The following is a 15,258-nucleotide window of genomic DNA, read 5'->3' on the forward strand; positions in this document are numbered from 1 at the left end:
ACTGCTTTGTTGATAGCTGCTCTTCATGTATTGCCTAATGTCACTGATTTATTGCTTCAGGGAGAGTAATTTCCATTCCTTTCTGTACACTTTGCAACCTTTAGTTATATGTCCATAGAAATACCACCGGAAGGTAAGTGGTCAAAGAGCAAGTGTTGCACAGAGGAAAGAGACACCAGAGGCCATGCAAATATCTTGATTTTCATAAATGCATCTGCTCCCTGTACTCAGGAGTATCTGAGCACAAAAAAAAAAAAAAAATCATCCAAATTGTTCTCAAAATTTTGACATTCTTTTAGGTCATGTTACTTTTTTAATTTTTGTCATTTTAAAAGGAGGGTTGGCTTCCTCATTATCTTGACGAAGACCCAAGACCCACACGCCCACGTCTCAGCTGGGCAACCTTGCTTTCAAGTCGGCGGTTGGGTGCGTGTTTCTCGGCCAGCACGGCTGTGGTTAGGTCCTTCTCCTGAGGCACCTGGTTGCCCTCATGGGTCTTGCAAGGAGCCTCCAAACCCAGTTCTGGCTTCAGGTTCCAGAATTGGGTGGGCAAAGGGGCTGAAGGTGGGATGCTGAGTACGGGTCCTTGGTGTGGGTGTAGCGCAAGACCTTCCCATAGGGAGGGAGAGAGGTTTTTGCATCCATGCTACTCAAAAGTGAAGTGAGGGATCTCGTATGTGGTATTTCAGAAAAAAACCCAAACACGTGATCTTCGTCTTTTTATAACTGTTGATTTTAAAACTTGAAGATGATTAACGTTGCTTTCCTAGGTCCTGGTGAAGTCATCCAAATAGAAGCACTCTGAGTTTTGAAAACAAATTTGTGTTGTTTCCCTGGGTGTCAGCAGGATCCAACTTGCTTTTTTTGTACTTCAGCACTCGGACATTTTTGTCCAAAACCATGTTTTCTCTGAGTCACTTACCTTTGTGCTCTACTCTGGTAGCTTCTGTAATTCAGACACCTAAGGAAAAAAAAAAGGCTCGGTCCAATTTTTAACAAGGAAGGAAGCTAAAAATGAGAAGGTTGAGTTGACAACAAAAATTTTATGGTGCAGTCACCTGGCTATATTGCAACTCTCTACATATCTGTTATTCGTTAGTCAAATAATTCAGAATCACAGCATGCCGTTATTTCCATCCATTCTTTCTCCTATCCCCCAAACTGGTGAGGTGAATTAAAAGAGCTCATTTTATATGAAGTAGGGATCAGCAATTGTCCTCTATGACATCCAGTAATCAGACGTCGTATATTAGGCCGTTTTATTTACATAGAAGAGCATTTAGGCTTGACCTTATAGTGTGAACTGGAAACAAAGTGTTTTAAAGCACTATAAATCAGTAATTTCCTGCATCGTTTTGCTCTTAATATCTAAGGAGGAAGTGTTCTGCCTTCCAGCATGTTTTTCCAGAGCGTAAGCTAGCCTTCACTGATCAGTCTTCAAAAAAGATTTTTGTGCGTGGCCGTGAGAAAAGGCACTGAATATAACGTCTTACATTATTTTCTGAAAAATAATACTGGCCTAATTTGGGGAAACGTTAGCTCAAGGTTCTTGCAGATGTTGCTGAGGTCCAAGTGACCATATAGACACAGTCACTTAGATGGTACATAAATTGTTTACATTTTTTTGCCCCTTTTTAGTGTTTTTGCCCGTTTTTGCTAGCTCAACTACATCTTTTGGTGTTAGAAAAGAATAAAAGCAGATATATTGCATTGTATTAAGGTTTTCTTAGTCTTTTTTAAAGATCCTAGAGTAACTCCATGGGTACCCCACATGTTTTAGCATAAGATACTTCCCATCATTTACTAAGGGATACTCCTGTGTTTGACAATAACAGTTATATTTTTTCCGTCTCAGATCTATGAAAAGCTAATGCTGACATACTAATTTTAGAATTGTTTCTGGTGTGGTTATATGAATTTACAGTTTATAGCAAAGGAAGCCAACTAATGCTGTAGATCAGTGAAATTGCCCTCAAGAGGAGTGGGGGAGAGTGAAGTGATAACCAGAAAAAAGCCAGGATGATAAGATCACCACTTTTTTTAGCAGAAAGCACTGTAATAACTGCCTCAGAACTAGCTGCAAAACTTTGAGAGAAAACAGTAGGAAAAACACTTAGTAAATGTTAAAATACTAGATTTGTAAAATGACTAAAAAGTAAGTGTGAAAAGGCTGTAATGTCAAAAAATATAGATACCAACGTCTTCCACGTTTTTGTTTCAGATCTGTTCAGAGAAGTTATTGAAAAGTTTGGGTTGTTTTGAGGGATTCTTATACTTGAGGGGTTCTGTATCACACTGACAAAATTCAATTATTTATTTTCAGGTTGGGAAGAATGTATTTTTAATGAAGACTAAACAATAGCCCAAGCCTTTTTTAATCTTCTCTTGTTAAACTGATTTCCAGTGCACTACTCCTTACCTCTATTATACAGTATTTTGTCTGATTGTTAAATAACTGCTTGTAAGGCAGAAATGTTTAATTGGAGACATCTTGTTAAATTCTGTCAACTGACCGCTCAGCAGCTCTGCATATGCTTCTGCTTTGAAAGCTGAGCACAACACAACAACTGCCAGGTTTTGTCTGCCTTGAGCAAATACTAGGTATAGACTGAGGTTACTGAGCTTGAGATATTCTGTTATGGTAATCACAGAAGTATGGGCTCAAATTAAGATCAAAACTCTTCTTAAGGGATTGGTTTGTGCCCAAAATGTTGTTAAACTGATAGTTTTGTTACAACTTTAGTTCTTTCTTTCTTCTTTGTCATGTGTAATTTTCTTCAGACCAAAATATATTCTAAAAGTGGTTGTTAAATCCATTGCATAAAACAGTTTTCATGCTCGTGTTGCCATATTTTGTTACGAAACATGGCATATTGTTTTTGGAACACCAATTTCTTTGTCCTATTTCTTTTAGATTATATAAAGCACATTGCAAGATACTTATAGTCCTTTTTGCTTTTAAATATCATAGAGCAGTCTGCTCGTAATGGTTTCAGGACACGTACCATCACCTAGCTAATACTACTTTTTCTAGAGAATTGGTTTTTCTGTACATGCAGCTCATCTGCATCCTCTACGGATTGCCCCTTTTATCCTTTTTTGTTCAATACGTGATTTGTTGACTACTTGGTTTTGTTGGTAAAGGATACTGTCCTGCTCTTTCAAAAACTGCTGTCTACAAAGTTTCCCGGCACACTTAACCGCTTTCAGCTGGATTAAGAGAATCGGTGGTGGTACATTGTACCTGAATTTGTCCAGCTAACGAGAAACTGGATAGAACACGAGACTTGAAACTCAATTACTGGCTTTAACCAAAAATCTCAGAGGAGCTTCGTTGTCATGTCTCCACTTGTACTTGGAAAAGTAATTCCTGGAACTGTTCTTAATTGTTGTTCTGGGAACCAGAACTGTGTAAGTTAATTAGAAATGAAACCGCTAGAAAGCATGATGTGGTACTGTAAGAATCTGTTTGATTATTACAATAGTAATTACACAAATAAATTCTCCTTACTGAGATAGGCATTTTGTGACCCAAAAGTTCTTCAGAAGAAAGAGTGCTGTTTTGCTCCTGAGTGTTAATAATTTTACATATATGGAAATAACTGTAGAAATGTCGTTCTTAACACCGTGCGATGTCAGTTAATGTGATGGTCCTTTAAAGCATCTCTTATCTCTTTCCTGTGCTGCAAAAATCTTCACACTCTGTAGTGTTCTCACAGTTTAAAGTTGTTGATATAATTCTCAACCTCAAGATTTTTGGTTGCTGACTGATATGTTATCATTTCCAACAGTCAAATGATTCATCTCAAGTGGGTTTTAGTTCATGTATTGCATACAATTTCTTGTGCAGAGAGGGAGGAAAAAGGGGTATCAGTTCAGTTTGTCTTTGAGACCTTTTGGCTTTCGCCTAAAAGTCTTGAGAGGTAAGGTTTGTCCAAGAATTAGTCCTATTGAAGCCCGGTTACACTGGGGAGCTAGGTAATAAACGTGCTAATTACTTCAGACATGGAATGTTTCTGTAGCACCGCTGCCACTGCAGACCGCAGATCCATCTGGAAGACGCTCGTAGCAATCGCTTTGGGGAAAAAAAAAGTGGAGGACAAACCTACAATGCTATTGCCTTGGATAATGTTCAGCAAAAAAAAACATAGTAAGGATTATTGTATTCTGTAGTGCTTTGTGGACCTACGAGTGCAGTTGTCTGTTGAAGCAACGTGGATTTTCCACATTCACATTTTGTAGCGGTTACTTCCACAGGCGAACACTCGGGCTGTACGATAAAGTAGTTGGGTTTGGCTTTCAGTCCTATTGCCTGGTAATTTAGTTTGGTGACTGGTAATCCATGGGCTACTCTACTGGCTTAATGATAACTCTGTTTTATTATTTTGCTAAGAATTCTTTAAACTTTGACTTTGGAGTGTTGGGTGGGTGTTCTCAGAATTACTCTACTAATTCAAAATTTGTTTGTTTTAAATAACAGTAACATTAAAGCCCTTTTTTAAAAATGTAAAGTTAAGGTCATCTTCCCCTGTTCGTTATTTCTGCTTTTATCATCCTTGACTATTGCAGCTACTTTATTGCCTACTCATTGAAAGTCGTGAGATCTTTTCGCGGCGAGTTTATTTTTCCTGAAACTGAATAATTTTGTGACCACGTTTCCCTGTCACTTGTCAACGTTAAACAGCAGCAGTCCCAGCAGGGAGTGTGAGACTTGACTGATAACCTCTCTCCGCTGTGAAAATTGACCATTTATTCATAGTTTTGATACCTGTTGTTCAGCCGGTGACTGTGTTCCCACCTGCCCCCTCTGGCAGCGCTTTCCTGACGGAGCCTGTCAGAGCCTCTCGTCTGGAGATCGGGAGATCTTCTGCGGGATCAAAGACGCGTTGACCGCTTTTCGAGGAGAATCCTGGGGATTTGTGAGGCTCGACGTCCCTTTCTCCGCGAAAGCCGGTGCCTCGCGTCATCCTCCGGCTGCTCGTTTCTGTCGCTTGGCTTGACAAAACGCAAACGCTCGCGTTGCCCTGAGGTGGTCCGGGTAGGGGAGCTGCTCTGAACGTAAAACTTAAGGCCTCCCCTGCCAAACGTGCTTACATAAAAACAGCGATAAACAAAAACGACAGCAAAACCTCAGTTCCCTGGAGCAGAACTCCAGCTCTGGTGACAGACGAGGGACTGGGGACGGTGGACAGGAGGGAGGCCGCAGGTGGATGGAGGAGTTTGGGTGGTCTACTGGCTTGGAGTATTTGTGTAGTTAAGGCTTTAACGTGCTGAACAGTAACTCCTTAGTTACTCGGCAAGCCTTCCTTTTTCTTTATGAAAAGCACTGCGAGTTTTGTGAGTCTTGAGCAGAAAAAACTGCTGAAGGAGGTGGTGCAAGCCGCGTAGTAGCAGTCTTCCCAGGGTCATCCTGAGTAGTTTAAGCAAAATAGTTGAATAAAAATGTAGTTCTGCTTGTAGACTGTCTTTCAGAACTCCTTTCAAAGCGATTTTGAAAAAGTTGGTCTCACAGGCTTGGCAAATAGGAGCAGTCCTGATGACCATGGTTCATTTTTGCTCTTCAACATTCAACTGGGGATTGATTTGCGGAGCTACAAAGCAATAACTGTGTCAGTAGTTTCCCTGTTTGCAGAGCGTTATCATTAGCCTGTGTCATATTTTTGAACATACCAATAGTATGAGTCACTGTCTTAACACAGAAGTTCTATAATCTTTATGGTTAAAATTTAGAAACTGCAGAAAACAAATTGAAGTTGCTGGAATCCCTAGGTCGTCTTTAAATTTGTTTCACTTTTTAATTTAGCTTGACTTTGCTGCTGCTGTTTTTAAAAGCAGCTATCACCCCAAATATCTCACTGAGCCTGCCAACTCTTTGTCTTGCTGTGTTGTGCTGCTTGAGGTTTGGTTTGGGTTTGGTTTTTTTCCCCACCTGTCCCCACACCTTTCCATAATTTCTGGGGAAGACACATGTGTGGTGGGCCTCTCAGAAGTTTGATGGCTGTTTTCACACACGTCCTTCTCCATTGCTAGGAAGCATATTTTGAAGATGCTGTTGTATCTTGCAGTGAGGTGGCCGCATGGACTTTTGTTGAGAGACCCTATAAAACATGGATAATTGGTTAATATAAAGCCATTTGGTGAAGAACAATTTTGGGAGCAGGGGTGGTTGAAAATTGCAGTATTGATTGTTCCGAAATAATTTCTGACTTCTACCAAGATGTGCCAGGTCTCTCCAGAGGCTTTTGAGGAAGACTAGATTATTGCAAAGCTGCGAAGAGAATGGATTTGCAGCATTATTTAGAGCAACACAAGTTTAAGATGCATATCCATGCTGTGGTGACCTGGCTTTCTCTGACCGAAGGGATATGAACTCCTTTTTTACTAGGCCTTCAAGTAACTTTTGATAGGAAATCTCTCTTTCTCCCATTAGAGATGCTTGATTTCATATTAATATGTATGTGTATATATATACATTAATATGTATGTATATACACCGCCTAAATCGGTTCCACATTTCCACGATGGGTCCTACGTGCCAGAGCAGAGAACAGTTACTCTTTTTTTGGTGCAATAGCTATTTTATAAGAAGCTGGAATAGGAGGGCACTGAACATGAAAACTCCTAACAGGCTTGAGGCTAGGACACCCGCTTTCAGGTCAGCTGCTCACGTGCTTTGTGTCAGGGACTTCAAATAATCAGAATTTTCATGATTTGTATGTGTATCAGTATGTGCTTGTCACTTCCTCCAGAGCTGATGACTTTCTAAGCATCTGTGAGGAGGAAAATCCTGTCAAAATACCGCTCCTAAATGACCAGAACTAATTAACAGTCACTGCTGCTTTTCTGCTTTTTTTCTTCCTCTGCATACTACGCATTTAGATACAAGGAGATCTTCACAAAACTTGATGACAGTAAGGTAGGAATAGGACTTGTATTAAACATATATTTGGTCTAAGGAGTTAAAAGTAGATCTGACAGTATTCTGTACGAATTAAACCGTCAACACTAGAGTTGTTAATGTTTTTCTTTATAATTTTGTAAGAAGAAGCCCTAATAGGATCATAATTTATATGATAGAACTAATGTTTGAAATTAAAATACAGTCCTTAATCGTACTCGTTTTTCATGGTAAATACTATTTAAATTTAGTCTGTGAAGTATATTTTTTTTTTCAGCAGGCCTAAATTATTTCACAAATCTGAATACTAATTTTCGTGTGAAGCTCCTGAAAATACAATTGCAAGCAAAAGTCAACTATTTGGATGTGCAATTCTGTCATGGGAAAGAGGAGTGGAAATAGCTCGCGCCGGTCCAGTCCTTGCGCTTCCATTCTAGAGCTGTCGATCCTAAATGGGCTTTGTTTTGCCTTGTGAAATCACAGCCACCGTTTAGCATATTATGAAGAAGAACTTTTCATAATGTTCTGTATTGTATTGACTGATTCAATAAGTATTATAAAAAAAACCAACCCAAACCAAAAAAAAAAGGGAGCTTGGAATTAAGATAGACACTGAGTTTAGTGATAAACACCGCATTGAATTTATTGTGGACAAATAACTAAAACCTGAAAATCGATTAGGAAATTATGATGAAGCATAAAAACATAAAGCAGTAGAAAACAAAGACAAAAGCAGTTTTTAAAATACTGCAAACTGCTAATTAGCACTGCTGAGAGTAAAGTTGCTCAGGGACTTCGTCCGTAGTCAGTGGACTACACCCAAACCCTGGGGTAGCTGTTCTCCATATTTAGAGATTCAGGTCTTTTGTTTAATCTTTTCATGAAACCCAAAGTCCAGTGAAACATTGTTGGGACAGAGCTGCTGAAAAGATCAGGAAGCTGGGAAGCACCTGTGTGTCCGGTAGTTTCACCATAGCCAAATAAAGATTAGCCAACAAAAAATTCTGCCTGTTTTGTCCATAAAAGGAACTTTTAGATTGCGGAAAAATCACTGCAGATGCTTGCGATGGAGGGAAGCATCCTGCAGGGGCTCACTTAACGGAGTCCCGCTTAATTCACGGAGTTCAGTGTTGCAGGGTTATAATTAGCCCCGGGTAGTGTGAGAGGGGACTGAGTCAAATTTCAATCTTACTCTTCATTCTGATGCCAGTGGCCATTTGACCCTGGGAAATTTTAGGCCTTAATTTTTTGCACTAATAAAATGGGGCTTCTCTAGCCATCGCAGGGAAGTTTCAAATGAAAAGCAACATTTCACTTAATTAGTAAAATTTATTCTGTGGCTGCATCTAGTAACATTAATCACTTACTAAGCATTAAAGTAAAAACTGCAAAACTCCTGTCATGTGAAAGGAATGCATTGGGGGTGACCTGTGCACCTGAAGGGCTGCTTAAAAGCTTTAAAAAGCAATATAAAATTTATAAAAGGTAGTGTGAACAATGTTGCTTTAGAAACGAGTTACTGATAAACATTCCTGTTCAATAAAGCTGGACCCAGGGGTTAAAGTTCTTTTGTGACTGCTGCTTAGAGGACTGGTAATTGACTGGTTAATGGTATATTTTGCTCATTCAAGCGAGAGGTAGTTTGTTGAATACCAAATAGTGGGACCGAAGCCAAACAGAATTTGCCCTGATAAGCTTGAAAACTCCCTGCAAGCTGCAGAATGTGCTTCAGATTCACTAAACAGAAGTCTTTTCCATGTTTAAATATAAAGACAGGAGGCAAGGTTGTAATTAAACCCATCGGTTTTGCAGAGTGGGGGGTGGATGCATTTGAGAAAACTCGGCTCTGCGTGTTTCTGCGTTATGGCACTCTCGTGTTTTTGGGAGGCACCAGTCTTGTCAGCATAGCACCTTCTTCCCAGTGTCAATTAGTATTTGTGGGAGCCAAAAAAAGATGTATCAGACTCACTGCGTCTTGCTATTCAGTCTCGGTGAGTAGATGTTTCTACACAAAGAATATCCTCTTGCTACCTGTGGTCCATCCAACTGATGGAAAGCAGCAGCAGGTTTCATAAATTCTTGTAGGGTAAAGTTTCACGTGCCAATCAGCCGACCGAGCAGGCTGTTGTCAGTAAATGGGGGACATCTCGTGCTCCCCGTTTTCTGCTCTTCCCTGCTTTGCTCCCAACCTCCGTGGTGTTGCTGCCCCGTCTGTTCTTAACGCTTGTTCTGGCTCTGCTCGTGATTCTCGGCAGAGCTGGTTTTGCTTTTTCTGGTAACTTTCTACTGGTTTAATGCATCCGATTGACTTGTGTGGAGGTTGACTGGTTGTCCAGGCTGGCAGGTAGAAGAGGAGGAGTGGGATTGACACAAAAATAAGCAGATCCCTTCCACAGGTAGCAAGCTGCTGCGTCCCCTCGTCTTATCTGATGAAATCACACTCTGTGTAGTGAAAATGGGAGCAGGGTTGCGAGAGGACCTGGAACTGCTGGTCTCAAGTGCTAACTTCAAAAATAGTAACTTTTGCTTCTGTTTCTTGACCTCTCATTCCCCTTTATCAACCCCTTTTCCTCCTACTGATGCTTCATTGAAAACAATATTTTCCCAGTCATTAATAGCTAAAATGTGAAATGAATGAAGCGGGATTCACTCTTAGTCAAGGAATCAAGAGATGTTTCAGCAATGAATTAGTGATTGCTCTGGGAAAGAAACTTAGATTCTTCAGGGCATGGTGAAATGCTGATGGGAATAATAAAAAGGAAGAGACCAAGTGGCCAGAAGAATGAGAAATGGAGAAGGTCGTGTCTCTGCATTTCCAGCAAGGGCAGCGCTGGAAGAAACAAGTGAGAAATGTGTTCACTCCTAAGTACAGGGAAACATGATGCAAACCAGCCCAAGAGCTGATCTGGTTGAGAAATGATGGAGAAATAAGTATGTGGTTATGAGTCAGTAACTGATGATTTTCTGTTATGGATGGAACAGCACCAGTATTGGCAAAACCATAGTTTAAAAATTACGCAATATGAAAAACTGTAAATCTCAAGTCACTCTTGTCTTGTTGCTTTGAATTTTTAGTTGATGCACTTCAGAAGAAAGGTGATCTTTTTTTAGAAATATGGCTAAATGAGGAAAGTCTTAATGCTAGTTTTAATTCTAGTAAATCTAGTCTAGTTCTACTAGGCCTTTTCTTATTGCCTTAGCCAGGTGATGCAGCTTGCTTTACATGCATGCTGTGCTCCTGTTTGTTATAGTAGCTACAGATTTGTCATCCGTGCCATCATATTAATATATTAGTAACATGCATTTGTAGGATCAAATAGACCTTGGACAATCGGACGATGCATTATGTACAGTGTCGAGCTGATTGATTTTACTGCTGTCTTTTGGGGGATCATTTGGAGGAATATGCTGAATGTTTGGTTTTGCCCACTTCATGCTCAGTCTTATGGACACTGCTTTCCCCTGGAGAAGGCAGATATTTGCTAATCCAATGTTCTTCTGTTGCTTCGGGAGTTCTGATGCTGCACTGTTGGAAGGCAACATTGTGCTCAAGGATGAGTCTCCTCTTTAAAGAAAATAAAAAACCAGAAGCCAGCAACCCTGTGTTTTCAAAATTAATTATAAATACGATGCCAAAATATTTTCCCATGCAGTCTTGCTGTCTCAGCATAATTCTTCTCTGTACATGACATGCAAGCAAGAAAAGCCTGAGATTTTGTTTCTGCCAGGCTGCTCTTTATTACTAACGTCAGCAGTAGTACTAATGTTGCTTCAGCCAGAACCTTCCCCATTCCGCTTACATCCTCTCCGCGTCGCCTCCTACCTCAAGCTCTTAGTAGGTTCAGACTTCTTCCAGCTGCCTTGCCTAAAGTACTGATAACTGACCTAAAATCAAAGTGGGTTTTGGTTTTGGGTGTGAGGGCAGAGACTTAATGTGTCCAGAGTGACTATAATTCTTGCCAGAGGTCGGTCTGGAACATGACACTGCAGAGACCGAAGTAGTCCCCAGTGCACTTAGATGAGTTATGACCGTGGTTTGTATATTATAATATGTAAAGTACCGAGTGGATGTTGTAGCAGAAATGGATTGACAGGACAGGAACTTTCAGTCACCGATGGGTTTGTGTTTTGTTTGGTTGGTTGTTTTTTTAAATGTGAGCTTTTATGTACTTTCTTGTATGGTTTGTTCTTCTTTCCAGGAATGGCTATTTAATAGGAAGTAGTAGGAGACTCTAGAATACAGTTATGTCTCAACACTGGAGTTAGCCTATATCTAATGGGCTGCTGTTGAAACAGAAAAAGTGTTTGGTGTATTTAATAGTTAAAACTTGTCAGTTAAAGAGTTAAAATATGTTGGGCAAAATATGACTGTTCTGAAATATTTCAAAGTGTTAATCTTTTATCTAGGATCATATTTTGGGGGTTGTTTTTAGGGAAGAAGGAACAAAATCCATCCAGTGTAGTTGTCTATTCTCAGTATAAGGTATTGTTACTGTCATTTTTCTAGGGGTCACCTCTGTTCGATCTTATCAAGCAGTCAAAAGAACGAGAGGGCCAAACCGATCAGCCTGAGCCCACTTCCACTCTCAACGTGCCTCTCCAACACAACCACACTGCTGCAGACCTGTAAGTGACATGTGTGCTTGAGGTCTAGTTAAATGTGAAGTTAATATCGCCCTTAATATTGAAATCCACGCGTATTCTGTTTTCCTACTTGTTAGGCTTGATACTTAGGTTATGATGAACTGTTGTATTTGCTGCTTCTTATTATACATGTAAATTTAGCTAAACCAAATTTTGAAATATTTTTTTCCAAGCCCTATCAAACTTGTAATTCCAAACTGTTACCTTACTTGCCTAGGAATAAATAAGTCCCTTTATCAGGTATTTGATCAATAACTGGAATTTTTTAATTCCTGATACAGGAATAACAGGTTACAGTAGCAATTAATTTCTTTAATTTCTTCTAATGGGGGAAGAGGGAAGAGTTCCTGCAAGTATTATTCATATAAAATTGTTCCTTTATCCCGTGATGTTAAGTGCTTAATATACGTTGAATCTCCAGGTATCTTTCTCCTGTGAGATCTCCTAAGAAGAAAGCACCTGGACCTTCTCTAGGTGCTACTTCCACTCCAGATGCTCAGCCAGGTGTGACCCCCCAAACACAGAAACCACAGAAATCTACCTCTCTCTCTCTGTTCTACAAAAAAGGTTTGTTGCTTCTGTACATGCTGAAATTGCAAAGTTACCTCTTGTTATTTATCCTTTTTGGGTTTTGGAGCTCAACATTTCTTAAAAGATGATAATAGAACCTGTAGTAAACACCGTGGAAACCCTCAGCTGCCTCTGGAAGAAACAGTAAAACGGTGCCAGCAGGTTAATGCATGCACTCTACACGCTGCAAGTTCGAACTGAAAACTTATCTACCGATGGTAAGAATGGCCATATGGGCTCAGATGGAGGGTTCTTCTATCGTAGCATCCTTTTTCTAGCAGTGACCATAAATAGATGTCATGGGAAGCTTAAGAACTGGGCAAGCATATATGATGCTTCCCCTGACTGCTGTCCCAAGCTTTGACTTTCTCCACCTCGGGGGTTTTCCTGAGCCTTTTGCGATGTGTGTGCTTAGTAACTCTCAGTAGATTCATGTTCCAAATGCTTGTTCAGACTTCTTGAATCGACGTAGGCATATATGCGCAGCGTTGTTTGGTGTGGACTTTCGTGTGTCCAATGCCTGTTGCGTGAAGAATCTTCTCCATTTCTTTTGAACTTGGCTTCTACTACCTTCGTTTGATGGCTTGTAGTTTTTGTAGTGGGAGATGGTGAACGTTTAATTGCTGTCCATCCTCCATCACGTTCCTTTTATTTTGTATATGCCTATTATTACAATTTCAGTTTATTTTTCTTCTCTGTTTCTGAAGTGTATCTACTGGCCTATCTTCGACTACATACCCTGTTTTTTCGGCTTCTCTCTGAACATCCTGACCTGGAACCCTTGATCTGGACCCTCTTCCAGCACACGCTGCAAAATGAGTATGAGCTTATGAGAGACAGGCACTTGGACCAGGTAACGTTAACAAAAAAGTTTTTAAAAGTTTCAAAAGGCTCCAGAACAAAAAGTTCCTTATACATTCTTTAGCCATTAGAAATTGTAATTTGAGTTCTTATTTCTCTATTGATCATTCAAAGGAGAAATTAATTTAGAGTGAAGTTGATCATCTCAGGTTTTCTAAGTACTGGCAGTTACTTACTATGGGATCTTCAAATACCATTTACAGCTATATTCAAAACAATGAGGACGCACTAAATTTTCTAATAATTTGTATAAGAAAATACTGATTTTCTTTGGGAAGACAACATGTGTGGCTGATATATGTTTAGTTATTCTACCCTAAAATTGCAGCATGTGAAATGAGTTTGAGAAGATATTATCAGCTCCAGTTAGTTTACTGTCATACTGAAATGGGGAGAACAGTAGTTGACTTACATTCTGGAAGTTCTTACGAAGTTGAGTTGCATGCTAGTTTACAGAGCACAATCAGTAATAGAAAGCTCATCTTAACTTGACATGAAGAAGCTGAATTCATTTTCTGCATTTCCAGTTGTCTTGTGTTGTTTCTTTAATAGATCATGATGTGTTGCATGTATGGCATATGCAAAGTAAAGAATGTAGATCTCAGATTTAAAATAATAGTTTCAGCATACAAGGAGCTTCCCAACACAAATCAAGAGGTATGGAAATTCTTTAATGTTATTCCTCCATAAAAATGTTATAAACTAATTATTTCTCTCTTGTCTAAAACAAAAAAAACCCTACCAAACTACACCTGAATGTGCAAAAGTTTTCTGCTTCACTGCACCTGCATTTTGTGGAGGCGAAAACTGTCTCTAATACTAAAAGTCTCTTTAAACATCTCACAGATAACTTTCCTTAGAAAGCAAACTTCATTCCACATTTTTACTTAAAGAAGCTAAATAATGGTTTATGATTCTATTTGGAGACTAGATGAAAGATTCGGATCTAGAGGTAACAGCATTTTCAAAAGCAACCCAAGTTCCTTCAACAGTTATCTGACTTCCATGGAGCGTTAAGAGAAAAGCAGCAGATAACTGTCTATAGAAACTTTCAGTAGAAACATGGCTAGATATCAAATAGAGATGTATGGTTAGATATCAAACAGGTGTGTATGTATTAAAGTTGCAGGCTTAATTCTAACATTAAGTAGTTCCTTTCTTTCTAAGGGCCTTACTGTACTTAAATTTTTGCACCAAACAGTAATTAATAGGAAAAAACCTCACCAAACAGCTAATTGAACGGTAGCTATCCTTTTAGTAGCAGAATTTCTCATTGTGTATTTGTGCGTCTTGGCTAAACTCCAGACTTCTGTCTCCAAGCCTAAAGAACTATTTTATCCACATCGGGTCAGTAATGGTTTTTGTAGCCTTGCAAGGCATGCACAGTAGCAAAGCTTTTTTTTTTTTTTTTTTTTTTTTTTTTTGAGAATTGCATGTATGAAAGCAAATGGAGCTTGAATTTGGAAAATGTTGTTATAGTACTGATGAACTGCTTTTGCACTAGGGAGCTGTGCCAATTAATTAAGTAGGTACCACTATTGATGCTTATACGTGTTTGAGGGAAAAAAACCCCAAAACCAACAATTTAGAACAGTTCTAATTAGTAGTTACAATGGCTTGTATAGAATACCCGTGCCATCTTAACTCTTATCTAACACAGATTTTTTTGAATGGCTTTGAGTTTGTCAAATGTAAAATTCTCATCCTTTTTGTTTGTTTTATGATTTTCTTGCCCTATGTAGACTTTCAAACGTGTTCTTATCAGGGAAGAACAGTATGACTCCATTATAGTCTTCTACAACTTAGTGTTTATGCAGAAGCTGAAAACAAACATTTTGCAGTATGCCTCCAACAGGGTAAGCTGTTAGTTGTGTTCAGTGTTAATTATTAGTAGAATAGGAATATATAAACAACAGAACTTATGATGATTTTATTATTTTTATAGCCTCCCACTCTGTCACCAATCCCACACATTCCTCGCAGCCCTTACCAGTTTTCCAACTCTCCTCGGCGTGTCCCTGCTGGCAATAACATCTACATCTCGCCCTTGAAGAGCCCATACAAATTCTCCGACGGGTTTCAGTCACCCACAAAGATGACTCCAAGGTCTAGGTGGGTTGTTGGCAAGCAATTCTTTGACTAAATTAAAGGTATTTGGGGGATTTTAGTGGAAGCAAATTAGAAAACCGCATAGTCTAGTTTGCCAATAGTCTGCAGTAATTATCTTTTCTAGTTAAAAGTTTGTGTCCTGCATTTGGAATCTTTATTCATCTTTGAGCACTTTT

At 39.3% G+C, this 15,258-nt stretch overlaps 1 protein-coding gene across 3 annotated transcripts in view; it reads left to right on the forward strand.

Annotated features, from left to right (window-relative positions):
- Positions 1-15,258, forward strand: part of RB1 (RB transcriptional corepressor 1) — a 78,555-nt gene that overhangs the window by 58,256 nt on the left and 5,041 nt on the right. Inside the window, exons 18-23 of one of the 3 annotated variants that reach the window (XM_075046217.1) lie at positions 11,406-11,524; positions 11,964-12,109; positions 12,820-12,965; positions 13,526-13,630; positions 14,716-14,829; positions 14,919-15,085. In XM_075046217.1, the coding sequence (XP_074902318.1) occupies positions 11,406-11,524; positions 11,964-12,109; positions 12,820-12,965; positions 13,526-13,630; positions 14,716-14,829; positions 14,919-15,085 (797 nt within the window). The other 2 variants (XM_075046218.1, XM_075046219.1) reach the window with 2 other exon arrangements.

The sequence above is a fragment of the Buteo buteo genome, chromosome 14 (assembly GCF_964188355.1).
Source record: "Buteo buteo chromosome 14, bButBut1.hap1.1, whole genome shotgun sequence".
NCBI lineage: Eukaryota > Metazoa > Chordata > Aves > Accipitriformes > Accipitridae > Buteo > Buteo buteo.